Below are 25,636 nucleotides of genomic sequence, written 5' to 3'. Positions count from 1 at the left end.
GGTTCTTAAGGGTTAATTCATATATTGATAGAACAGTATTAGAGACAGTTTCCCTCTGAAACCATCAATACATCAAGATAGCTGATTGAAATGAGTAATAAAATGACAGGATTGTGATATGACAGGCTCATAAAGTACCTTTCATGGATATTCTAAAATCCATAGATTTAGATCTCTCAGGTGACATGCGAGATTTATGATGGATGCACTCCAGTAGATAGCTTCCATTTAAGATGCTAAAATGTGCAAGAACTAGTTAATCACTATCCAACTCACTAAGCTGTTTTACTGACCAGCAAAATGAGCCAAATACTATTGCAGTATGCACTGGCCTATGAGACAGTCTCACATTAGATCTTAACATACTGGTGTTTCTAGTACAGCGTAATGAAGAACCATAAAAAACGTGATTTATGTGGGACAGGGAGTTTATGATGTTATGTGTCTAACAAGCATCTGGTTTCCCTGACATGCACAGAAAAGTTAGGAAACTTCCAAAGAAAGCAATTTGCCAAGAAAATTGCCTAGGGCCTCCAGTGTTGCACACTAATAGCACCTGTCACAGGTAGATTGAAGAGAAAAAATAGTGACACACATGACATTCTTAAAATCAAGTAAAAGCTACTATATTCCTCAGTACTGACCTAAATATGAAATTTATCACAGACAAGGCCTCTGGAAACCTGTGGGAAAATTTGTGGAGTTTTTTCCAAATTTTCACTTTTTTTTCAAAATAAGAATCAACATATGTTAACTGATTACATACTAACAATGTTTTAGGAAATGAATTACACCATTAATATATATTTTAAAATAAAATATTTTTTATTTCATCCAATTCTGCTTCTTGGAAATTTGTCCAATTTTCTCATTGAAATTTCTGCTTTGAAAATGGCAAGCAATTTAGACTCTTGAGGCATGTCCACACATGCAGGCACGTGCGCTTGCAGCAACTCAAACAGGAGTAGGACTAATTTGAGCCAGGGATTTGTGCCTTAGCACGCATGCCTGGACATGCACTTTGGTGTGGGGCAAGTTGTGCCACTTGGGGCAAAATAACCTAGCTACTCCTGGATCTACAGCCAGGGGAAGCTAGAGGCTGGGGCCAGCGCCTGTGCCACTGTGTATCTGGGGACACTACTCCTTGTGCCAGCTGGACTGCTGAAGCAGCCCTAACCTGGAGTGGCCCCTCCACCCTCTACCCACTGCAGCAGTCTGGCAATGGGGGCTGCTACCTGATTGTGACCTGATGCCACTTACAACAGCATCCGCTCCCTTGTACCTGCGGCCCCACGGCTGTGCCCCTGCCAGACCTGGATGGGGTGCCTCCATTCTGCCATCTGGGCAGCTATTGCCCACAAAAAGTGCTCCTTGCAGTGGCCCAGTTTGAACTGTCATTGCATGTCCTCTCTGCCCCAAATGGCTAAGTGGTCAGCCACCTCATCTGCCCTCCAGCTGGGTCCCCAGTGCTGGCCCTGGGCAGGCTCTTCTGCATGGGTCACACCACTTGTCTCACCAGTAGAGATCCTGGTGTTCCCTGTTTATGAATTGCAAATTCTCTGATAAGAAACTCAAATTCTCTTATGAAAATACCCCAAATAGTGTTCTTCCACTATTAAAATGAAGCACCGGTATATAGAGAGAGGGCAATGTTTTATTGATATATTTACAAGTGTAAAGCAATTTGGGGGGAGATCTTGTGGGTGGGTATAGGGTTTGTGGAGGTGAGGTTTGGGAGGAGAAGGGGCTTGTGTGGGGGTTTGTGGCTAGGTATGTGGGTGAGGGGTTTGTGGGTGGCTTGGGGATGTGGGTGTAGTGGGTGGATTGTGGGAGGACTGTAGGTATGGGGGTGCTGTGTAGGGAGGCTGCTTAGGATGGGTGGGTCCCCTGCCCCCCACAGGGTGCAGCCCCCTGAACAGCACGTGGACTGCCCCCCTGGCAGGGCCCACAGATTCCCCGTTACAGGGCCACAGCTTCCTCCCACAGGGCACACATGCGCCTTCCACAGGGTCTCAGCTCCCCCACAGGGCCCACAGCTTACTCCCGCAGCAACAGCAGCCATGGGGCACTCAGAGCCCACTGAGGCCAGAGCCCCCAGTGGTGCAGCATAGCCCTAATCACCTCAGAGCCGGTCCCACTTGTGCCACCTGTTGCGAGGCTGATCTGGCTCAGTGAAGGTCTACATGGGGCCATGCAGCTTTAGGCAGCCCTGGGGCCATTCAGACTGCCACTTGGAGACCAGCACTGCTTGCAGGGACCACATGTCGTGCCAGGCTAGGTTCTGCCTCCACAGGCCCCATGCACCATCAGGCCGGGCTGGTTCCATTGAGGCAGGACCTGGCCTGGCCTGGCATGCAGTCCCCATGAGTGGCGCTGACCCCCAGGTAACACCCTGAGCAGCCCCACTGCTGCCTGAAGCCACATGGCCTGGCGTGGCACCAGGCTGGTTCCACAACAGGCAGCACAAGTGGTGCTGGCTCTGAGGCAATTGTGGCCATGCCATGCCACTGGGGGCTCTGGCTGCTGCTGCTGCTGGGTGGGGGGCGGGGGTCCTGCAGAAGAGTTGGGCCTCAAGTGGACCCATGCTGCCCAATCAGCCCCCTCACCACCACAAAACCCCTACACATGCACAGATCCCCCCGCCCCCCGTTCCTACTTACCAGGGCAGTGCCCAGGTCACAGCCTTTCACTGCTCCTACTTGCCCTGGCACACAAATGCAGCATGCTAGAGCAGCAGGGGGCACCATAGACATGCTCTGGCTCGATGCCAGAGCATCTCTGGAGGCCCTAGCCCCTGCTTACCTCTGGGTATGGTGGAAAACTGTGCTCTGTACTGCTTTTCTCTGCAGTGTTTTTATTTGATACCTGGAAATCCAGGTATCACATTTTGAGCCTGAGCTGCAAATGTGCAGCACAGGGAACATTATTTCATTCTCATTGTGCTGCTTGTGGCATCTCAAACTGATTTGCCCCTGCCTCTGCCCCTGCCAGCAGCACCCAGTGCCCCACTGCTCCAGCCCAGATCCTGCCAGCAATAACCAGTGCCCCCTGTTGCCATGGTGCTGGTCCCTGCACAGACCCCAGGAGAGCTGTGCAACCATCAGCGAGGGCAGGGCACAGGCTGCAGGAGGCTCTGCCCAACCCCCTCCTCCTGCACTCCCTGCTCCAGCCCACTTGCCTGCTACTCACACACATCCTACCCTCTGCCCACCCCCAGCACATAGGTGAAACAAACAAAAGAAAGGATTGCCCTCACAACCCACATTCCCATCCTCCCCTCCTTAACAAGCAGTGCCCCTCCACCACCTTCCCTACCCACCAATAATAAAAAACTCACTTACAAGAGATAAACTATATACATGAGGCAAACCTATTAAAAACTAGTTACAATATTTTCGCTGTTCAAGACCAGAGTGGAGGGGGGCTATAGGGGGCCTACACTTCCAGGCCTAGGGGGTAGAGCCACAGGGCCTAGCATCCCAGACCCTGGATGTTCCCCTGCAGGTCCAGGGGCTATGGTGACAACAGCATGTTGGGACCTCATGTGGGTCCGGGTCTTTGGCTGCATGGTGTGGGAGAGAGTGGTGGGGCCAGGTCCAGGTGGGTGGTGGGAGGTCCAGGGTGAAGCCTGAGCCAGGAGTCTGGCAGGATGGAAGTGCCTTAGGACCTCCTCCCAGGGCAAGGTGGGGGCCTGCTGTAGGGCAGTGTGTGGGACCCAGGGGCCATGCGTGGCCATGGGCAGAAACCAGGCAGTGAGGGATATGTATGTGGGTGCCAAGGCCAGGGGGGTTTCCAAGGCCCGGCAGTTAGTGTTCCTCTGCTGCTGAAGCTGTTCCAGGTGCTCCTGCTGCAGGGCCTTCAGGCGGGTCCAGTGTTTCTGCTGCATCCGGTCCCATGCTTCCACCCAGGCAATGTCCTCCACCCAACAGGACTATTCCTGCGCTTCCTGCACCTCCCATTCCTCTGCCACCACCACCAGCTGCTGAAGCAGCAAGGTCCAGTCCCTGGTGCACCGCTGGTGCAACCAGTGCATCCCAGACCTCTCCAGCGGTGGGTGACAGTGATCCTGAGGTGGCCTTCCTGCAGAGACTGGTGGGCTCTCTTCTGCATCCAGATGTTGGCCCTGCAGAGGCAAGAGACAGAAGCTTTTTGTGAGAGTTTGAAACATTTCAGAGATAAGATGGTCTGCATCAGGGGCCATGTGCTGTCTGGCCTCAGATCAGGGTTTGGCCATGCACAGGTTCCCAGGGACCATAGGAAGCCAGCCAGGTAGGTCTGGGCCCTGGCAGCCACTGGATAAGCCCCCTATCCCACCTTGCTCCCCTGGGGCCAGTGAGCCGCTGGGTGCTGGCCACAGGCAGCCTGCCTCCCCCAGCCCCTTCCTAGGGTGAAACTGACCAGGCTGCTGGCAGTATTTGTTACCGTGGCTCCAAACCTCACTCCCTGCCTCTCTCCCTGCAGGTCAACTGCTCTGATGTGCTGCCACCCATCCCACGGCCCCTGGGCTCGGTGCATGCTGGGCTCCCAGACAACTGTGGCTGTGCCTCTGCACTCCACAGGGGACCTCTTTGGAGAGGCACTCCAGAGCCACCCTTCCCCCTCCCACACTGCTGCTGTGCCCCAAGCTTGCCCCTGCTGCGTGTTCCTTGGGTGGTGCATGATGAGCTGTTTGTGCAGATGGAGGGGTGCCTGAGCCAGTATGTCCTGCTGCTGATGATCCTTCTGGTGCCCCAGGCACACCTGCTCTCCTGGTTTGGTACCTTGAGCTACAGTGGTGTGTTGGGGCAATCATGGGCTTCCCTGAAACCTCTGCCACCACCTGGAGGGCTGTTTGTCACAGTGCTACACATCCCTGCCCCCTGCACCAAGTAGGACATTGCTGTTGGCATTGACACTTTCCTCAGCATGTGACAGGCCTGTGCCCACCCATCTGCGGGGATATGGGCTGCTGAAAAAAGTTCTGAATGGTGTTGCACCTCTCTGTGTGCTGAGGGGAGTGGGGGGAACCCAGGGCCAGGGGTCTGCAGGTGCGCCAGACAGGGAGTGGGGACAGGGGCCAGGGCCAGGGGCAGGGGTGGGGACTTACCATGTGTCTGGGGCTGGTGAGGCTTGTGGCTCAGTATGGGTCTCCCCACTGGTGATGGCGCCTCATGTCCACAGCCCACAGTGCATGGTGGGTCAGCACCCTGCCAGGCCCTCTCTCCCCCTTGGGCAGGAGCTGACACTGCTGGTGGCTGGCAGTGGTGTAGCTGGCTGCTTCTTGTGCCAGAGTTTGAGGCTGTGCTGAGGATGAGGCAGTTGCTAGATAGGCCTCCCCCAAGCTGCCAGTGGATGCAGCAACTGGGGAGGAGGATGGGGCAGGACTCTGAGTGTGTGCACATGGGCAGGGCCAGGACTCAGTGGGGAGGAGGACGATGACATGGTCATCCTGCGCCAGCTCTCTAGGTCCCTCCATGGCTGTCCCTGCATAGGCAGCCCTGGACAGCTGTGAGCAGTGCCCAGCGCAGGGGCATGACCAGGGACTGGGAGCCAGATAGCAAAAGCACCTCACCACAGCACCTGCAAGCACAGGGAACAGCTAGGGGCAAGCAACAGCAGGGAGCAGGTGTTGCCCTTGCTGCCAGAGAAAGCTAGGAAGCAGCCCTGGGGGGATTTTAGGGCTGGGCAAGGGGCACATAAAGCTGCAGCCCTTTGTAACACTCACCTATGGCCAAGCACCAGCTGTGGAGGGGGACAGGCCAGGCAGAGGCAGCCTGTGGCTTGTCCATGAAGGCACACAGGGCCTGCTGGGCTCTTGTACAGATAACAGGCGTGTTCAGGGTTCTGGTATGTGTGCCCCAGGGCACAAAATGGCTACAGGCTTTTTTAGCCTGTAGCTAGGGGCTGCCAGAGAGCAGCCCAGCCCTGGAGGAGGACAGGCAGTCAGCCAGGAGCCCTGGGGCTGGGCTCTGGCCAGCCCCCGAGTGCTGGACAGAGCTGGCACTAAAGTTAGTGTTGGGTTAGTGCTGGGTTAGTGCTGCATTACAGATGTGCTAATGCACTGTAACTGATCGTGCCTAAATTTGATACCTGCTTTAGCCTAAATTCACCATTTTTTGTGTTCATTAAGGATGCACACATGTAGACATATTCCCTTAATGCGCACTGAATTCGGCTAATGAGCATTAACGCGTCTTGGGTAGACACACCCATAGTTGACTTCTACAGAGTATATGGATATCTCAAACTGAGTGAGCTGTAGAAACAAAAAGTGAATGAGCAAAATACAGATTGTATGAAAGTGAAATAAGTTCTCTTACATATTAGCAAACAAAAAAACAAGTCCTTCACCACAAACAGGTACAATGCATACCATATTGAGTGTGATATCTTTTATTATAAAATAATATTTTTCTTCTAAAACCTTTAAAATTATTATTCACAAACATGTTCTCTCTGTTTAACACTGTCTGCTGACCTCTATATCGTCACAAAGAGGCTGTGTCCAGATGAGCAGGGGTGCTTGCAGCAGCACAAACTGCCTCAGCACATGCCCTTACATATGTGCTTCATTACAGAACAAACTGCAAATGGGTAAACTGCTGCTGCCCAGAACCTATCAGCTCTTTAGCCAGGGACATCTGGAGGCTGGGGCCAGCATCTGTGCTGGCCCCAGCAGTCTTACCTGGTGTCTTGGTGATGTGCTGGAGCAGCAGGGGCAGCATGGAGGCCAGGCCAGCAGCCAGACCATTGTGGTGTCACAAAGAGGCTTCAAAATTTCTAAACCTCTTTGTTTAGCAGCCAGAGACTTCAAAATTTCTAAAAGTGTAGTGTTTTATGATCACTTTGCACTCAAACCGAAGCGTTAGAGGTGAAAAATAAAGAAATAAATAAACGATAAAAGCCCCCTGTCTAGTGCAGCCCTTCTTGTTGGTCAGATAAAGCCACATTTAGGATGGGGCATGATCCTCATATTAGCAAAAGCAAATGCATTTTGTCCTGGACCCTAACTCATGCGTCTCAGCTTAGCATGGTCTTCCTGGACAAGTGGGAAAACAGATGACATTTCCTGTGGACATAAGACTGTCTTGCACACCACTTAATTGTGGTTTATGCTTGGAAAGTGTTTACTACATTATGAATGCTATGAGAAAAACATAATTGCAAGTGGCCTGAGAACTTTCTACAAAGCACACAACTAAGTCTAATCAAAACATGTGTGAACATTTTATGAATAAGCATCCATATTTGTAAGCCTGTTCTCCACCTCCCAAAACCGTTTTTCTATTATAAGATGTCAGAAGCATACCTTTTTGTTTTCTGTTACTCCATATGTTAAAACATTGCAGTCCACATTCTCTTACATCAAAATTGCTAGAGGAGAAGGAAAATTCAAAACTCCTCCCCGTTACGTTATATGAACTGGTTTACTTCTGAATAGTACTTTTCCATCTGTTAAGAAGTGGATTCAAAAAAACACCATACACTTGATTTACATAATGGTAGAATTCCCTTGTTGAACAGGATATATGAATATAACCTTAATGTCCATATTCTGGAAAGTTAGTGGGAATGCTATTTTTGGACAAGCCACCTTACTTTCTCTTCCAAATCTGGGAAAGGCATCAGGGATGCAATTTCTGGGAAAGCAAACTGAGGTTTGGACTAACATTAGGTAGCTACTGGTTCTTTTGTGTAGCTGCCAAAAGAATTGTTTATAAAACCCAGGTATTTGCGCCATGTGGTAAAGAATATGAATTTCATCACAGACATTATTTCATCACATGAACAGTCTTAACAGAAGCATCGTTATGTCACAGAATACAAGCATTTTGTGTAGAAACTGTATTCTGGCACAGAATTTAGGTTGATATTTTATAGCAACCAGCTTTCTGCCAATATACTGTAAATATAGTATTTTATAACCAAAGTAAAAGTATACCCTCTGTATTAGAGAGCAAATAGTCATACACATATGTAAATAGTGGGATTTTACAGAAGAAACTTTGAACCCATTAGCCTTTTATTTATTAAAAGCAAGGAACTTGGACTGATTTAGAACAAGCCAGATGAAGCAAAAAATAAGTATAACTTTACATTTTGCAATAGTGCAATGACTTTTTCATAGGTGTTAAAGATACCTATTTTTTCATCCTCTAAAATGTTTTGGTTAATCAGTTTTGGTCTCAGTCCTTTCCCCTTGGAACCTCATGAACTGCTCAGTGATGACAAACCTGGAGAAATTAATTAGATCAAGAAGTACTTAACAATTCCCTGGTGGTCCTGCTTTAGGCAAGTCATAGTGGTTTTGCTTCCTGAAACCTCAGTGTACTTTCACCTTCTGTGAAGAAGATGGAGAATTTTCTACTTCTGACAAAAGCCTTCTTTTGAATCCTATGCTGCCTCTTACTGGTAACTCCTAAACAAAGTTGGGTGACATTCTGCTTCTGTTTTTCTGGGCCAGAGCCCTATTTTCATATCTTTCACTTCCCATTAGGAAGGTTCCGAACATATTTATTTTCCTACCCATAAAATATTTTGAGCCGGGGGCTTCTTGTCAGACCGGTCTAGGGAATTTCCTGGTTATTCGTGAAAGTCTTCTCTTGTGTCCAAACTATCTTTACATGTGTTTTATCTGTGACTTTGGAAAGCAGACCTTTATCCTACCAACAGATTCAACTGCATGGATATCCTGGGATTCTTGCCCCTCCTTTCCCACATATTTTTTCTCTTTGAGCATCTTAAGGTTCTCGTCTGTATCAGGTCCAATCATGGCCCTTGTTTCTTACCTAGTCATTTGAGCAACTCTCCAAACCAGAATTATTAGGCCAAATATTTATCATCTGTATTCTCAGTTTGTACTTCCTAGGGGACAGCGGCTTATGCCTTGTGTTGAAGTTTTAGCTTTTTTAGCTTCTTTCTATCTTGTACTGTGGGTAGTGTTCTCTAGCACATGCAAACATGATTAGTGACACCACAGCTATGTAGTTCCCCTTGGAAATACCCAGGTACTTGGAGTTTTTTTTTTCCCATGGGAACTGAGAATTCACAGCCCTCTCCTGTGCTTCAAGGACCATCTATTATTTTCAGTTTTGCCTCTGGGCACCATTTGCCTTTTAGTTCTTAACATGCTTTATAACATATCACATTCAGCATCACCTGTTCCTCCACATTCCTCCTCATAGGAGTTGGGTTAGTCCTATATCTTTTTTGGACAGAGATGGTGGAGGACTTTGTGGTATCAGCATTATTGGATGGCATTATAAAGAAGGCCTCTCTTTTACCCTACCAGATCCCCTGTATTTTTTTCTCTAGTTCCTAATCCTTCCTGAAGTAGTCTGCCCTCTAGCTTAGTTGGAGTTTATTATACGTGACTAGATCTTTTTTGCTTTCTGCATTTGTAGCCTAATGGTGTCAGGAAGTACTGATCCCTGTAATGGGACCAGACACAAGCTTTTGAGACCCTGGAACAGGCCTGGGTGCTGGGACCAAGAAAGTTCAGTGCAGTCACTTTTATTGACACTCTTACATGTCACACCTTTAAAACTGACATTGCGATGCTGTCGCTCAACCAGAGCTGGCCAAAATATGTAAAGTTAATTTGTAAAAATATGGAAATGTTACTTCCACTTTATTCATAACAGATTCAGTTCTTCTTTTTTTTCAATTTTTGGGGAAATACTTTTAACATTAAAGAAAAAAACTGTATAGAAATCATTGTCAAAGTTACTACCAACGGTTTTTTGTTACTGAAAATTCATATGGCAACAGTACTGTATTTTCAATTTTGGTGATAGCTTTGAAAACAGTCACAAAACCAGAGTTTTTTAAATAGTTTTCTCCAAATGTTTTTATTTTTGGAAAAGAAAAAGGCATTTTTGACAAAAAGATGTTGCAAAGACTTAGCCCAGCTCTACTCTTGACTATTTTTCCCCAGTAAAATGAATCAGGTCAGCCAAGCTTCCTGCACAGTCTTATGACACCAAGAAGCCAAAGGTCTCTGCCTGCCCAGGTCTGCCTACTTGCAGGTCTAGTCCTGTAGAATAAGCACTTCCTCCTGGAAGCTGCTGAGAACACACAAAGCCCACTGCCTGCACTGAGAGCTGAGGGCTCTTATTACCTTGCAGGATCAGACCCCAACAGAGGGAGTCAAATTCAGGTGTGTTTTCTTTAATTGGTTGCTCTGCTGAATCCTACCAGAGGCAAATAAGTGAACTTGGGGAGAATTCTTCCTCCTTTGTTGCATTGCTCACTACATATTCCTCAGTTTAAGGACTCCATTAGACCGCTGGGGTCAAGGGAGGCATATGAAGAGAAGATAAAATTACTTATCCCTGTTTTCCATTCTTCCTGTTCTCCAAACCTACTTCTCTCCTACTTCCCCTTAGGGATTGTTTCTCAGGTGTATGTGTTCTTTTACAAGAGGTGTACCTCATACAGCTGAATCAATGCAGATATTGAAAGGAAGTTGGATAAAGAGCTGAATGTGCCATTTAGAGAAAATCAGTAGAAAAAGTTCCTACATTTTGAAGGCAAATAAAAGCCAGGGAGGGGCAACATTAGGATTAATTAATGACACAGAGCAGACCCATTTTTTTTTTCTCCCGCCCAGGCTGGGGGTCAGACTTGAAGATCTACAAGGTCCCTTCCCACCCTACTTCTATGATACCTGCTCAGCTGAGCAGTCAGGAACTGAGGGCCAAATCCAAATCAACCTTATAGGCCCTCTAGGCTGTGGGCATGGTCATGACTAACAGACCACACTGAGAGCTGCAGACTCAGAAAAAGCGTAAGTTATACAGAATATGTCCTTAAGCTTGATATAATCAATAAGTTTGTGCTAACCCATAAGCAGTAGCTTGGGAATGCAGAATAAAAATCTGTTTATCAAAACCACTAATATTAGGCTAGGCCAAGAATGCATAACTGTTTGTTTTGGGAAGTGCTTAGTAGTTCTTAAAGTAACAACAGATGTTTTGCCATTTGATAAGAGCTGACTTGCCTATAGTCAGCTAGCATCCCACTGAAATAATAAGGTGTTGGTGTTAACTGAATATGGTTGGGCAGAGCCAGGGTGGATTTGAGGGGAGTAGCTGCATTTCCCCTTCAGCAGTATGGCTTCTTCTCAGACATCAGGCAGCAGTGGCTCAGAATAAGTGGCCAAATGGTCCAAGAAGCCAGCAAGGAGGAGAGTGATTCTGTAGCCCATTGAGGAGGGCAGACCCCTTGCAGAAAAGAGGCCTGGGTTCAGTCTCTCCTCCCAGGAGTGCTTGTGCTTTTTACATTAAATCTTAAAAGCAGAAATAACCCTGGGAATAGGAATCAGAACCTAGGACTCTCCACTTCCAAGGGAGCAGCTACCTCACTGGGCCACAGCATCAGGTCCTTCTTGCTTGTCTCTCTGGCCCCATGACTCTTGCACGAGTGACCCAGTTTGAAGAGCAGTGATACAAGTCTACCCAGGTTAGCCCACATCCCGGTAATTAGGGCATTCTCCTGGGAAACAGGAGTATCCTCAGACTGAGGAGAACTCAGAGGTCAGGTTTCTCACTTCCTGGGTGAACAATCACTTCCTCCATCTGTATTTTCTAGCAAGCAGCATGCATACCCTCAGTGTCAAACAGTTGCTAGGCATACTCTGTGGAACTGGGGATTTAAGTAGACTTTAGACACCTCTCAGATGGATTTGGATGGCAACAAAGCCTGGAAAGAATTAATTGTTGATCTGTATTGCTTCTGCTCATGAACAGGAGCTGACGTCTGGAAGCTTAGAGATCTTTTCAGCCACAGTGAGGTGTCTAATGAATTTTGACACCAAGGTGCAGTCACTCCAGTCACAAAGTATGTGTAATAACTTTATGTCTGGGTCCTATTACACTGTTAACTTAACTTATCACACCAGGCTGATTGGGGCTTCCAGCCTCCAGAGCACATGGGACCCCATGACTCCCATATGCTCCTAAGACAGAGTGCAGTCAGCTGATTGCTGCTCCCAGCCTCTGGGATCCATTGGAATCAAGGGCTCTGATGAACCCCTGAGGCTGGGAGCCATGATCAGCTGCAGATCCCAGCGGCAGAGTGGTATCAGAGCCTTTGGCTCCAGTACACCCCCCTGGCTACAGCAGCTGATCCAGGCTGCCAGTCATGGGGGAGCACCATATGTTCATATGCCTGGGAACCCCATCAGCTGATCTGGGCTCCCAGCCATGGGGGTGCATCATGGATCAGGATCCCAAGCTCCCCTTGGACCAGCAATACGGCATGATGGGATCTGATGCTCAATCCCACAATCACACCTCCTGCCATTCACATGTGGCATGGCAGGAAATACAACTGTAGGGACCACACATCATATCCCCTTGTGCCTTTAACTGCACACCTGCCAAGTCTGACAGGTTCCAGTGAGGCAAGTAGATTAGTACTGAAAGGCCTGGGTTGTATTCTCATTGACAACCATAATGTCACTGTGTATACAATCATCTATAACTTACTGCGGGAGTAATGCAAGATGCAGAATGTTATGAGTGAGTACCCTTGGGTTTTCAGGAATGTACCACAGTTGTCAACAACAGGAAAGTTAGTCTGATTTAGGATATCCTGTTACTCTTACTGTCATTCCACCATCTAACTTTATTGACTTGAAGTAGTACCAGGACAGGGCCCTGGGATGGGAATGAAGATTGGAGTCATTAAAAATAATGGCAACAGAGAAACAACTTTTTCCTGAACTGTTTCATTGATAATTTTGGACATTTAAACTCATTCACAGGGGGATAATCATTCTAGAAAAATGGTATGAGAACTTCAGATAAAAATAAACAAGCTGCCTTTAAGGAACTCTAGCAAACAATGCAAGCCAGATTCAGGAAAATTAATTTTCCTCCTGCTACCCATGGGGAAAGGCAAAAATAATCAGGGTGGAGGTAGGGGTAGTTCTGAAAGAAGGAAGGTACAACTTGTAGGAATCATGAAAATGAAAGCAATGAGAGTAAAGCTGATGGGAGACAATGCTTGGGTACAGTGACAGGCTATATTCATGCTCACTATTATCTTTGGTACCTCTAAGGTATAGAGAAAGATCCTGGCCTGCTTTTTCAGTTCTTTTTGTTCTGTTTGTGCTCTATCTCACTCTAGTCCTCTCTCTCGTTATACTGTGTTGTTCTCTGAAAAAACAGCCTCGGGTTGACACTTTCCTTGTCCTTTGCATCTGTTTCTGCATCTCCCTCTTTTATTTGTCAATCTGTCTCCTCCTGCTTTGTCAATCAGATTGGAATGCCCCTCTACAAAACAGAGCAAACGATCTCCTGACCTCTTTCTTCTCCAGCTGCTCTGGGTAATTCTGCTTTAGCACTCATTTAAAAGCTGCTGGAAGGCTTGCAGAATCATTGACATGATCAGTGTCTGATTTTCATGTGTGGCTGCAGCAACTGTGAAGCAAGGAAAGTAGCTTTGATTAATGTGAATAGCTGCTGCTATCAATTTGGAGAAGTGTATGTGATAAGTGGCACCAATGTCCATTTCAGTCACAGATAGCAACCAACAAAATATAATGCAGTTTTTCCTACATTCTGGCACGTTTACTACTGAGCAAGTCTTGTAATTCACTCCAAAGTCTGAACCTCATATAAGACCAAAACTCAAAACAGGAGCAGAACACATCATGGTATATGCACATTTTCAGAATAATTGAACATTTCCTACATTTCCTGGGTAGACGGAAGAATACAGAGCAGAATTCCCGGAGTAGAACACCTAAGGTATGACGTGAACCCCTATATAGAATAGCATTTAGATATAACATGGTGACTTATGATCCTCACTCCTTATAATAGGCAGACTCTGCTGGCACTGAACACTACCTGAGCTTGAGCAAAGGAAGATAGGGTTCATCAAGGAAGTTTACTCACTCATGATTCTGTATGCCCTGTGTATGGGCATGCATACATGTATATGAAAACAATGCAAAACAAAAGGCCCGCGGACTGACAGATGCTAAGATTTTAGTGTCATCCATTTTATATCTAGGAGAAGAAGTTGAGAATTATGCTCATAGGGAAATATCCAGTAATAGAAAATAACCTCATATCTACCTAAGGACAAACTTTTGAAAGCAAGAAAATTCATAATTAAGATTCAATTGTTCCATATCTGTGTTCACTTTGGCATCATAAATTAACAATTTAAATCACTGGGTATGCATGGAGAACTAACATTTTGCAGGCAAGCTGTCTGCCTTCTCTGTAGCAATTAAGAAATGTCCTCATTTGTTTTGGCAAAATAGTTCTGTGGGGTCTATTGTGTGCATGAATAGAGTCGATTAGACAAAAGCATACATATGGAGAGTGGGATCTTGGATACTCTTAAAGACTGAATATGGAAGATACAAATGGCATTTCCAGTCCACAGTTCATCACTTCCAACTATCAGTTATAGGACAGGCAACAGAAAACTTCCCATTTCAGTTCTTCTGACTGCCACGGGCATGATGTTCAAGGCAGTTTTGATACATCCTAAAGGAACTGTAAAAAGCACAAACAGTATTTTTTCTTTATGCGTAAGAGTTCACCTTCAAAAATTTGTTTCTGTGCTGTTAGTTGTTTGTACAAGCAGGCTTAAGGCTGAGAGAAGCATTTTCTTCTTCAGCACACAAGCAGCCTATGTACTTGCATCCATCCTGTCCACATGATGTCATATCCCTAAAATCAAGGATTCTATTTTGATCATTAGCAGACAAACCATAATCTGTAAGGCCTCTGGTTTTCAGATGCCAAGTAAACCTCAGAGGTTCAGTTTTTCCTTTCTTCCTGGCCTGTTTTTACAGTATCTTCGGGAGCAATTTTCCCCCTCATTTGCTTTGGAGCATGCTGAATTTCTTTGCATTTAAAAATCTTCTCCTTTCTCTGGACAGGCTGAAAGCAGATTCTTCTCAATGTGTAGGGAGGCTCTGATTCAGGTGAACAGGCTGCCTCAATGCTTGTTATGGTTTCTAAGGCTGCAGCACACACAGAGTCTACAGGGTCAAACCTGAGATCACCAAGAGCTGAAAACATAATGGATGCAAGTCAATGTACAGTACTAAAAAGATTATTTTCCTCTGAGCATCATTATCTTATGCCTTTTCCTGGGCACCTCTCATATCCCCAGGAACAGAAGTACAAAAAGTATATTTTCTAATATACTTTATGTGCCAGGACAAAGATTTAGCTTTCTGCCCTACCCGTCACAAAGAATCCAGTCACCACAATCAATGTCATAAATGAGGAACAATTAAGTTCCATTCCACAAGTCCTCAAGTCTCATCTATACATGGATTTTAAATGGTTGTAACTAGGTATACTGGGATGAAATTAAGTGTATAAAGATGTAAGCCAGATATGAAAATACGCAAATAGTGACATTTTAAAGATTTTAAATAGACTCTGTTGAAGAGAAGGGCTGGCGATACTATTGCTATTACACAACTCACTGAAAGAACAATCCTGCATTCTGATCATGAAATAAAGTCTCTCTTCTCTACTTCTAATTTATTTTATAAACCTCATTTGAACTGACTCTTCAATTTAAATAGACATAAAGACTGCTCAGTTCTGGGGACTGGAAATGGTCTGTGGAGTCTTTCATCTGTAAATCTCTGGTTCAGATTCAACCTGGACCCAAAATTTCTGAAAGGCTTTTCTTTTGGATAACTAGGTGAAATGACTTAGGCGTATAAAACCTCTGATACTGGAAAAAGAGTAATGGGCCATCTAGTTCAGTATCCTGTCTTGGCAGTGGCTGGTACGTGATGCTTCAGAGAAAAGCAAACTAAAAAACTCAGTAGGCTTTTACGTAAGTGTGCAATAGCGTATCCTAAAAGAAATAATATTCTGAGTCTGATTCTAATCATACTTACACTCAACTTTGGCTATACCGTGGCACCCTTGCTTGGCAAAGAGGCACAAAGGTGGCTTAACTGGTTTCCTGAACACTTCCCCAAGTGAAGGACAAATTCCCAGATGACAGAGAATCAGTGCACTGATATGATGCTATGGCCATATTTCAGCAAAGGGGCACAAGAAAAGGAAAAGTTACAGGATTGACATCCAATGAAACCACTTTGGGTTGGGGGGAATGAGTCCAATTCAGAGTGGCCCTGAAACAGGGAACATCAGAAATGGTCTAACCCACCCTCCAGTCCTGCGCCAATTGCAAATCAGCTAGACCAGACAATCTTGCTCATTGACTTTAACAGACTTTCGCCTTGCATATGTGAAAACAAAATTAGGTCCCTTTTAGTTATATAAAAGGATTCAAAAGAACTTTATGAACTTAACTCAACAGTCAGCTCTTCCAAGATTATTTTATCCACCTGATGTATCAACTATTAACACTACACACAATTTGGGATCTTTACCCTATTGCAACTCCACAGAGGACTCAGATAGACAGAAAGAAGTTGTTCCCATTGAAATTTAGCCAGGACACCAGAGTTAAAATAACCCTGTTATCTGAGCATCCTACTCACTGTTTGACTGGTATGTCTATTGAAGATTTTAGTTTTCACTGATCTGTCCATAATGATATCCGTGTTTATTTTCTGAGAGGTTCTGGCGAATTCAGAACCCTTCATTGTGAGCACTTTACTTTCTCTGAATTTCATCCCACATTACACTGCCCAATGTTCTAGTCTTATAAAAAGAAATCCCTGGTAGTACTTCCTGGTCTTCATTAACCCAAAGAACTGGGTCACCAGCAAGCTTCAGCATATCACTATTCACCCTGCTGCTAGGTGGGTAGTAAATAAAATGAAAATAGGCCCCAATATTGATCTTTGTCCGACCCCAGCTTGCTCTTCATATTGCTTCCTCTCCTAAAAATATATGTCAACACTTTACTTCCCACTCTTTTGAAATCTTTAGGGAAGCTTAAGCAGGTTTATTTAGTTATTTCCCTTTTATCCACTATTTTATTAACACTTTCAAACAATTCTACCATTTTAGATGGGTATCATTTACCCTTACAGGTATTATATTATTTTACCTATATATCACTCCTCTAAGTACTTTATAAATGTAACAATTTTCTGATAATTTTTTCCTGGCATGGAAATAAGCAGCAGCCCTCAATAAATTCACAGAATTTCCCTTAGCACCTATTTAAGAAAAACTGGCAAAAGTTGGCCCTCCTCCACAAGTCTTTCTAACGATATATTTCATGCTTTGGTTGAAGTCTTGCATGAAGGTGATCTGTTTTGGTGATTTATTGTAAAAGAATTGGAATTATTTATAATAAAAATATTACAGTTTTGATCCAGTATCTTAGTGAGCATATTGCAACTACTAATAAGCAAAAATCTGTACCCTTTCTAGAAAGTCTCCACACATACTCCAAAGAGACCAGGCCATGGAGATCAAACTCTTCTCTCATCCCTAGGGGCTGTCCATCTCAGGCTGATGAGTTAATAAAAAGTAACGTACTGTTACTATCTATCCTAAGTCTTTTTCAGCAGACTAATAGGAATATATCAAATATCTGGGGCATCCAGGGGTGATTTCACATGTTTCATCAACACTAAGTTAATCGCAAAGTGTATTAAATGCCTCTTCTGCTCTTACAGAAAAGCTGGCAGAAGGCTAAGGGGTAAGAGAAAAGTCTAAGTAAGACTTTCAATTCAGGGTCCCCTCTAGAGGAGGGAGATTGAGCCTCAGAAAGCAAATAAAAAGCTTTTAAAACTTTTAGATGACAGGGGCCTGTTCCCTTTTATGGCATTTCCCTGCTTCTTTATTTCACCTAGCAACATGACCCTTGCTAAAGCCATGAAGCAACTGATCTTTCTCCATTCACAAAGGCTTGCTTTGGGGATCAAAGGTGCAAGCACCACATAGGAGTTAATGCTGCTTGGATATTTCATGCAGTATTGCCAGAAGAATTGCTGTTTTTTCTAGCCAGACCCCTTCTCAGACCCAACACACTTCTTTCTGACCCACAAGCACAATGCAACACATTTGTAGCACAGTCACGTACACAGAAATAAGCAAGAAAGAGGAGCCTGTGACTGTGTTACTCCTCCATTTCCATAACTACTTCTGCCTTTATTCCCTGGAAATGAAGAGGCACATTATACCTAGAGTCAGGACATTTGACTGGACATTTCAATGTTTTACCATTGACTTAAACAGAGCTAAAATTTCCTCTATGATTCTCATGAACTCACCATGTTGCACATATTGCATAATGTTAGATATACATTTAACTACCAGTAGAAGTACATATAGCAATGAGACTTCACAAACATTTTTTTGGTGTCCATAATCCCTGGTATCAGGACTGCTTTCCAGAATATGCTGAAATGTGCTTTCATGGGAACATAGGACAGTAGGGCTGGCAGGGACCTCACAAGACCACATAATCCAGCCAAAGACAGGTCCCACCCCCCTGCTTTCAGCTGACTAGACAATGGGAGCAGCAGCCAAGCACTTTTTAAAGTCCCTGAATTGGGTAAAAATTCCCTCCTCCTTTCCCCTCTGTGCTCAGCAGTACCTCCCTTTCCTTCTCCTCCACTTCCCTCCCCATTCCCCTCTGCCTTCTCCTCCCCCTCCTCTCCCTGCTGCATTGTCTCCAGTTGCCCTGGGGGCAGTGGTAGAAGGAGGCTCCAGAGCTGCTTCTGCTTGCTCTTGCTGGGCTCTTCAGGAAACTGGATGCAGCTGGGAAGAGAATCAACAGCAAGTAGCTTCCTTTTCCCTTCCTGATCCCATGGCCATCACTGTCTCTGGCCAAGCATGGCTCCACACGCAGCCGAGCTGGAGCAACTCTGGAGCTTCCCCCCACCCCTGGGTCAACTGGGGACAGTGGCAGCAGTTGGCAGGGAATGGGACCTGCTGCTCTATAGGGAAGAGAAGGGAAGGGAAGGGCATCTTGTTAGCCAATTGAGGGACTTAAGTCCCCGGCTGTTGTTCCTGTGGTATGGTCTGCCTGCCCTGGTGTAGGCGGGTGTCTGGGAGTGGGGGTGCTGCCACCTCTGCAGTGCTAGTTGTTGCTTCTGTATTCTCCTTAACAAAGTCCTGGATCTGTCTCTGCTCAAAGTAGGATCATCCCTGATTATCCTAGCTAAGTGTCTGTCCAGCATGTTTTTGAAAATTTCCTGGGATGGGGGTTCCACAACTTTCCTAGGCAGCTTGACTATCCTCACGGTCAAAAAGTTCCTCCTACTCTCCAACCTAAATTTCTTCTTCTGCAGTTTAAGGTCATTGCTCCTATTCTTGTTATCATTTCATGACACCTATTCTTTATTTCCTGTGAAAAAGTAATCATAGAAAATTAGAGTTGGAAGGGACCTCAGGAGGTCATCTAGTCCAACCCCCTGTTCAAAGCAGGACCATCCCCAACTAGATAATTCCAGCCAGGGCTTTGTCAAGTCAGGCCTTAAAAACCACCAAGGGTGAAGATTCCACTGCCTAACTAGGTAGCCTGGTCCAATGCTTTACCACCCTTCTAGTGAGAAAGTTTTTCCTAATATCCATCCTAAACTTCCCTAGACTTGAAACTGTTGCTCGTTGTTCTGTCATCTGCCACCACTGAGAGCAATCTAGCTCTTTATAACCGCCCTTCAGGTAGGGTGGCCATCATAGAGGACATTCCCATTTTCTGCTGCCCTGTCCTCTATTCATACAAAATTTGACACTTTTATGTCCTCTATTTTCAAGAGAAAAATAGAGGACATAAAGGTATCAGGTTTCATATCAATAGAGGACAGAGGACAACTGGACTGTCCTCTATGATGGTCACCCTACCTTCAGGTAGTTAAAGGCTGCTGTCAAATCCCCCCCTCAGTCTTCTCTTTTACAACTAAATAAGCCCAGTTCCCTCAGCCTCTCCTCATAAGTAATGTGTGCCAGCCCCCTAACCATTTTCACTGTCCTCTGCTGGACTCTTTCCAACTTGTTCACATCCTTTCTGTAGTGGAAGGCCCACAAGTGGATACAATACTCCAGATGTGGCCTCACCAGTGCCAAATAGAGGGAAATAATTATTTCCCTTGATCTGCTGGCAACAGTCCTATTAATTCAGCTCAGGATGCCATTAGCCTTCTTCACAGAAAGGGCATACTGTTGATTCGTATTCAGCTTATTGTCCACTGTAACACCCAAGCCCTTTTCTTCAGAGCTGCTGCTTAGCCAGCCTGTACATGCATGAGATTCTTCTGTCCTAAGTGCAGGACTTTGCACATGTCCTTGCTGAGCCTCATGAGATTTCTTTTGGCCCAACCCTCCAATTTGTCTAGCTTGGTGTCACCCACAACCTTACTGAGGGTGCACTCCATCCCATCTTCCAGATGGTTAAGAAAGATATTGAACAAATATTCTCTTTGAACTAAGGTCTCTTAAATATTTTGCGGAATATTTAGAGACCCAGGAAACTACAGGCCAATCAATTTGATCTCAGTCTCTGGGAAGATTTCGGAAAAAAAAAAATCAAAGAAACCATTCTTGACAGGCTAACAGAAGGCAACATTCTGAGGGAAGGGATAGCTAGCACGGGTTTGTTGTGGGTAAGTCTTGTCTGACTATAGCAGGGCACTAAGGTTGGGAACAATGAGGGAGGAGCCCAGGTGCTGGTTGCTAAGGAAACTGGAGGGTGCCAGTGACTCATACCTGTCAGCAGTCAGCTGATCAGAAGGGGCAGGGCCTGGCTTTCATTTAAAACCCAGGACTGAATCCAGGGAGGCAGTTCCCCGCAGGCAACCAGAGGGGAAGGAGCTCTGCCAGACTGAGCTAAAAGGAGAGGCTGGACTGCAGGTACGGCCTGAGATTGAGGAAAGATAGAGCAATCCTGGTGTGGCAGGAAGAATGATGTTATTGCCGACTGGCAGAGATTTATGTTATAGCCTAGGGGCTTGAGCTTAATGTTTGCTGTTTACTTCCAGAGGTTTGGATGAGGCTATTAGGGGATGGAGGAGGCCTCATTTTTGGGGGCGCAGCTTTTGGGGGGGCGCAGACCCTAGCGCCAGTGAGGGTGCAGGTTTTTGGGGGGGTGCAGACCCCCGTGCCAGTGAAGGTGTAACCTTTTGGGATGAGACTAACCCTGGCACTGGAAGGATGAGCTTAAAAAGGCTAGGGATGTCTGGTGTGGGGTGTGCATGGGCGTGTGTGTGTGTATACATATACATATACATATACATATACATATGGGGGGGGTGTTGTTGCTGGGACTGGCAGGTTGTCCCTGGTTTTGAACCGGTGGCCCCTTTGCTATGGGGCCAGTACTTGTGCACCTGGCCCGGGTGGGGGGGGCCTTGCTCCAGAAGGGAACAGAAAAGGGGGCCATGAGCCTCCAGGTACTTGAAGAAAAAGCTAGAGCCTCGGGGTCAAACCCTGTGTGGTGGGTTTGGATGAGGAGGCCTAGCTAGAATAAAAGGGGTCAGGCCATTCTAGGAGAGACCCCAACATACCCAGTAGAATAGGCAGTCTCCCACTCTCATAATAAATTCCAGAAAGATGTGGCAGGAGAGACTAGAGTGGGACAGAAGGATTCCATAAGGTGTGGATGACTAGGAAGATGGCACTGGGGAGGGAGACCCGTTACACTGACCAACCTCATTTCCTTCTATGACCAGGTGATATATCACCTGGACAAAAGGGAAGAGGTTGATTTCATATATTTGGGCTATAAAAGAGCCTTTGACCTGGTGTCCCATGATGTCCTCATGGAAAAATTGGGTAAATGCAGCCTCGACTGCTCCACTGTCCAATTGCTGGGGAACTGGCTCTGAGGTCGGACCCAGAGAGTGGTAGTTGATGGAACCAAATCAACGTGGCACTCGGTGACTAGCGGTGTCCCCCAAGACTCCATTCTCAGACCTGTACACTTTAATGTCTTCATAAATGATCTGGACACTGGTGTCAAAAGTGGACTGGCTAAGTTAGCTGATGACACCAAACTCTGGGGAAGAGTGTCCACATTTGAGGATAGGCTGGTGATCCAGGCCAGTCTCAATAGGCTTGCAAGGTGGGTGGATGAAAACCTGATGGCATTCAATGTGGAAAAATGCAAGGTGTTCCACCTTGGGGGAAAAAACCTGCACCATACTTATAGCAGTGCTACACTCACTAGCACCGTGACCAAAAGAGACTTGGGGGTCATGACTGACCACAAGATGAACATGAGCCACCAATGTGATACCGCAGCTAGCAAAGTAAACAAAACTCTGACTTGCATTTACCAATGCACCTCAAGCAAGACCCAGGATGTCATCCTCCCGCTCTGCTTGGCCTTGGTGAGGCTGCAGCTGGAGTACTGCATCCAATTCTGGGCTCCACAATTTAAGAAGAACATGGAGAAGCTTGAAAGAGTCCAGAGGAGAGCCACATGCATGATCAGAGGGCAAGAGTACAGGCCTTATGAAGACAGGCTGCGAGCTATGGGACTCTTCAGCCTGGAGAAGTGCAGGCTCAGGGGTGACTTGGTGGTAGCCTATAAGTACATAAGGGGTGTGCATCAGGATCTGGGGGAACGCCTGTTCACCAGAGCACCCCAAGCGATGACAAGGTCTAACGATCACAAACTCCTGCAAAGCCATTTTAGGCTAGACATAAGGAAAAACTTCCTAGCTGTCTGAGCCCCAAGGCCTGAAACAGACTACTCCCAGAGGTGGTGCAAGCACCTACTCTGGACACTTTTAAGAAACATTTGTATGTTTATCTTGCTGGGATCCTTTGACCCTAGCTGACTTCCTGCCTCTCAGGCAGGGGACTGGACCCCATGAGCCTGCAAGTTCCCTTCCAGCCCTAATGTCTATGAAATCTATGAGAATAATCAACCACAGGAAAGCTCACACGGTAAGTGTTTGCATGGCTAGCTTGAAATATTTGATTTCTTCTCATTAGTTTACAGACATTTCAGTCTTCCACTCAGGAAGCAAAAACAGCACCATACAATTTAATTGAGTAGTCATACATGACAGATACCAAATAATCAAGCCACTCCTTACTTTTCCCTCCAACAAACAAACTCAGTAGACCAAAGAGAGCCCTTAGGCCAGGGGCAGAGAATTATATTGTGCAGAGGGCCGCTTACTGAGTTTTGACAAGCCATCAAGGGCTGCATGACAGGCAGCGAGGGAGAGATACATATTAATTTTCTAAATTTTTGGGGGGTCCCACAGGCCGGATAGAATGGCCTGGCGGGCCACATCTGGCCCACGGACCACATTTTGCCCATCCCTGCCATAGGCTGAATCATGTTTCCAAAAAGAGATCCTCAACCAGTTGTTGATTGATGAAATATTTGAACATAATCTAAACCTGTTCATGAACAATTTTCAAGGAATAGGAAACACAACATTTATTTGTTGGTATTTAAGCTATTCAATTCAGTACTGTAGTATATTTTGCTCAGCAATAGTTGTAAGTGAATACAAGTGTAACAAATAGTTATAAAGGATTTCTCTCTCTCTCTTTCTTCCTCCTTCCCACTCCCCTCCTACCTCCCCGGCCTAGTGTTTAAACTACATGTATTTTTTATTTTAGAATTTATCCTACTCTACTCATTTCTGTACGATCCTCTATGAACAAAGTGCATAGGAGTGGAGGTGGAAGAGGACCTTTAATAAATATCTATGCAGACACTATAGACTGCAAAGGTTCCTGAATAACAAGCGATTCCTTACCATTGAGAATTAGCATCACATCATCATGGTCCACTTGGATTAAATTCATGTTCTTTACTGTGTATGCTGATGTGCAATAAAAACAAAAAACAGGTACTTTACTAAACTTCTAAGATTTCATTATTTTATCAAATGAAGAAGACAGCAAGATAGACCCTCATGAAATCTGACAGATCTCTACAATTCCAGGTTTCCCGAGAAGCTCCCAAGGAACTAGTATCTCCACAGGTCAGATCTGCAGTTAGGGCAGGGGTGAGCAATTTTTTCAGGCAGAGGGCCACTTACTGAGTTTTGGTAAGCCATTGAGGGCCACATGACAGGCAGCCAGGGGCAGATTAATATTCATTTTCTAAAATGTTTAGGGGCCCTGTGGGCTGGATAGAACGACCTGGCAAGCCACATCTGGCACACGGGTCACATTTTGCTCACCCCTGAGCTAGGGGAAAATAATTTCTGTGAAACTGTGCCCATTTATACCTGATGAGAATCTAGTCTACATATGAATTCTCATAGGATCATCCGCAAAAGAGAAAAGGTGTGGGGAGCGATATAGGAGAAAGGGAACAGGGATTCTCTTGGGTCAGCAGTGGACAAGAACTTCCATAAATCAGGGGTGTCAAAAACCTAAATTTGGCCTGCATAGCCTTGTCATCAAGCCTGTGGTCTTGGAATAGACCCATATGCCACATGAAGTGCGTGCTGCATTGGCCCTAGATGCTGCACACAGTGCACTGAGCCATTCTGGGGTACGAGGGGCATGCAGTGCTCGCATCAGACAAGCCCCACATACTGAATCTGGTAAGCAGCACTGGCTTGCAGTCCCAATCCAGCCCATGGACTGGCCCCACACCATTATCTAGTCCATGAGGCCTGATGACTTTGACACCCCTGCCCTAGACGGAGACTGTGTGGAGATTAGTTTAGGATAGCATTTACTTTCTTTTGTGTGCAGACCCTAAGTCTGACTCAAGTTTACTAACTTCAGCACCAGGGGGGCAATTCTGTCAGCTAGGGATAATACTACTGAACCACAGGAAAAAATGGTGGTGAGGGAATTGGTTATGAAATCTAAACATATTTCATTTTATTTACCTATAAATCTGACTGCTGCCTCTCGTAAAACGTGTTGTGAGCTTTTTAAATATGCCATGCTCTTGAGTAAGATGTCCCCCAGCATTTTCCTGCACTTCTTCACCTAGAATACATGAAAGATGCATCTTAAAAGCTCTCCTTCCCACTTTGGCCACCACTGTTCCTAGATCCAAGGACACCATTAAACACCTTCAATTTAAACATGAGAAGTGTCCACTGTCCATCTATGTTCAAGAGTTCATAGATGTAGCATTAAATGATCCTTTCAAGCCTGGGTCTCTAACATTACTGATGTGGACTTGTCCTAACCGGGAAGGTACTGATGCCATGGTTGTGCCTACAAGTTGTGCTGGTATGCTTATAAAATGCTACTATAAGTAGCAATTATTCAACTGATTGGGCTTTCTCCTTCATAGAAAACCTCTCATTCTTCTGCATGGAGTGAAGGAACCTCTCCCAAGCAGCATTACTGCTGGAGGAAAGAGTAAGAAAAAGAAAAAGAAATAGGGCTTCTGTAGTGATATCAGACTCTAGTTTCCTATTAATAAGCCTAAAATGGAAGGGGAAGGATCATTACACTACACCTCTGAGCTTCTCCAAAGCCCGGAAGTGGGCAAAGCACTAGATTGATCCCAGCAGCATTGAAAGCTGACAGTCTACTTACAAGGTACTTGCACATCTCTTGCAGGACCTGAAGATGGTCACTCAGGGTCAAGTGTCTGAATAAGTTCTTGAGCTGGGTCCATCCCATGGCCAGCGCACATTCTGCCAAAGTGTCTCCACAAGCCTACAAGATTAGGATAGGGGAAGAGCTCCTGAAACTGCAGGAGCAGATGGCAAATAATATTAACAAACTCATAACAATGTAGTAAAGAAACTGATGTCAAAGGTCTTGAGGATTCCCAGGATAAGGGAAGGAAG

General features: G+C 45.7%; 1 protein-coding gene across 1 annotated transcript in view; it reads right to left on the bottom strand.

Annotated features, from left to right (window-relative positions):
• Positions 1-9,433: 9,433 nt before the first annotated feature.
• The window catches only part of LOC149873467 (maestro heat-like repeat-containing protein family member 1), a 72,201-nt gene continuing 55,998 nt past the window's right edge, over positions 9,434-25,636 (bottom strand). Inside the window, exons 29-32 of the mRNA XM_090045281.1 lie at positions 25,380-25,502; positions 24,716-24,818; positions 23,624-23,689; positions 9,434-15,019 (exon numbers count right to left, since the gene is read on the bottom strand). Coding sequence (XP_089901407.1) covers positions 14,766-15,019; positions 23,624-23,689; positions 24,716-24,818; positions 25,380-25,502 — 546 coding nt within the window. The 3' untranslated portion in view covers positions 9,434-14,765. The remainder of the gene's footprint in view (positions 15,020-23,623; positions 23,690-24,715; positions 24,819-25,379; positions 25,503-25,636) is intronic.

This window comes from Crocodylus siamensis, chromosome 1 (genome assembly GCF_052110815.1).
Source record: "Crocodylus siamensis isolate JL-2025a chromosome 1, ASM5211081v1, whole genome shotgun sequence".
NCBI lineage: Eukaryota > Metazoa > Chordata > Crocodylia > Crocodylidae > Crocodylus > Crocodylus siamensis.
The sequence above is the reverse complement of the archived record's forward strand: the minus strand, read 5'-3'. Positions and strand labels throughout refer to the sequence as shown.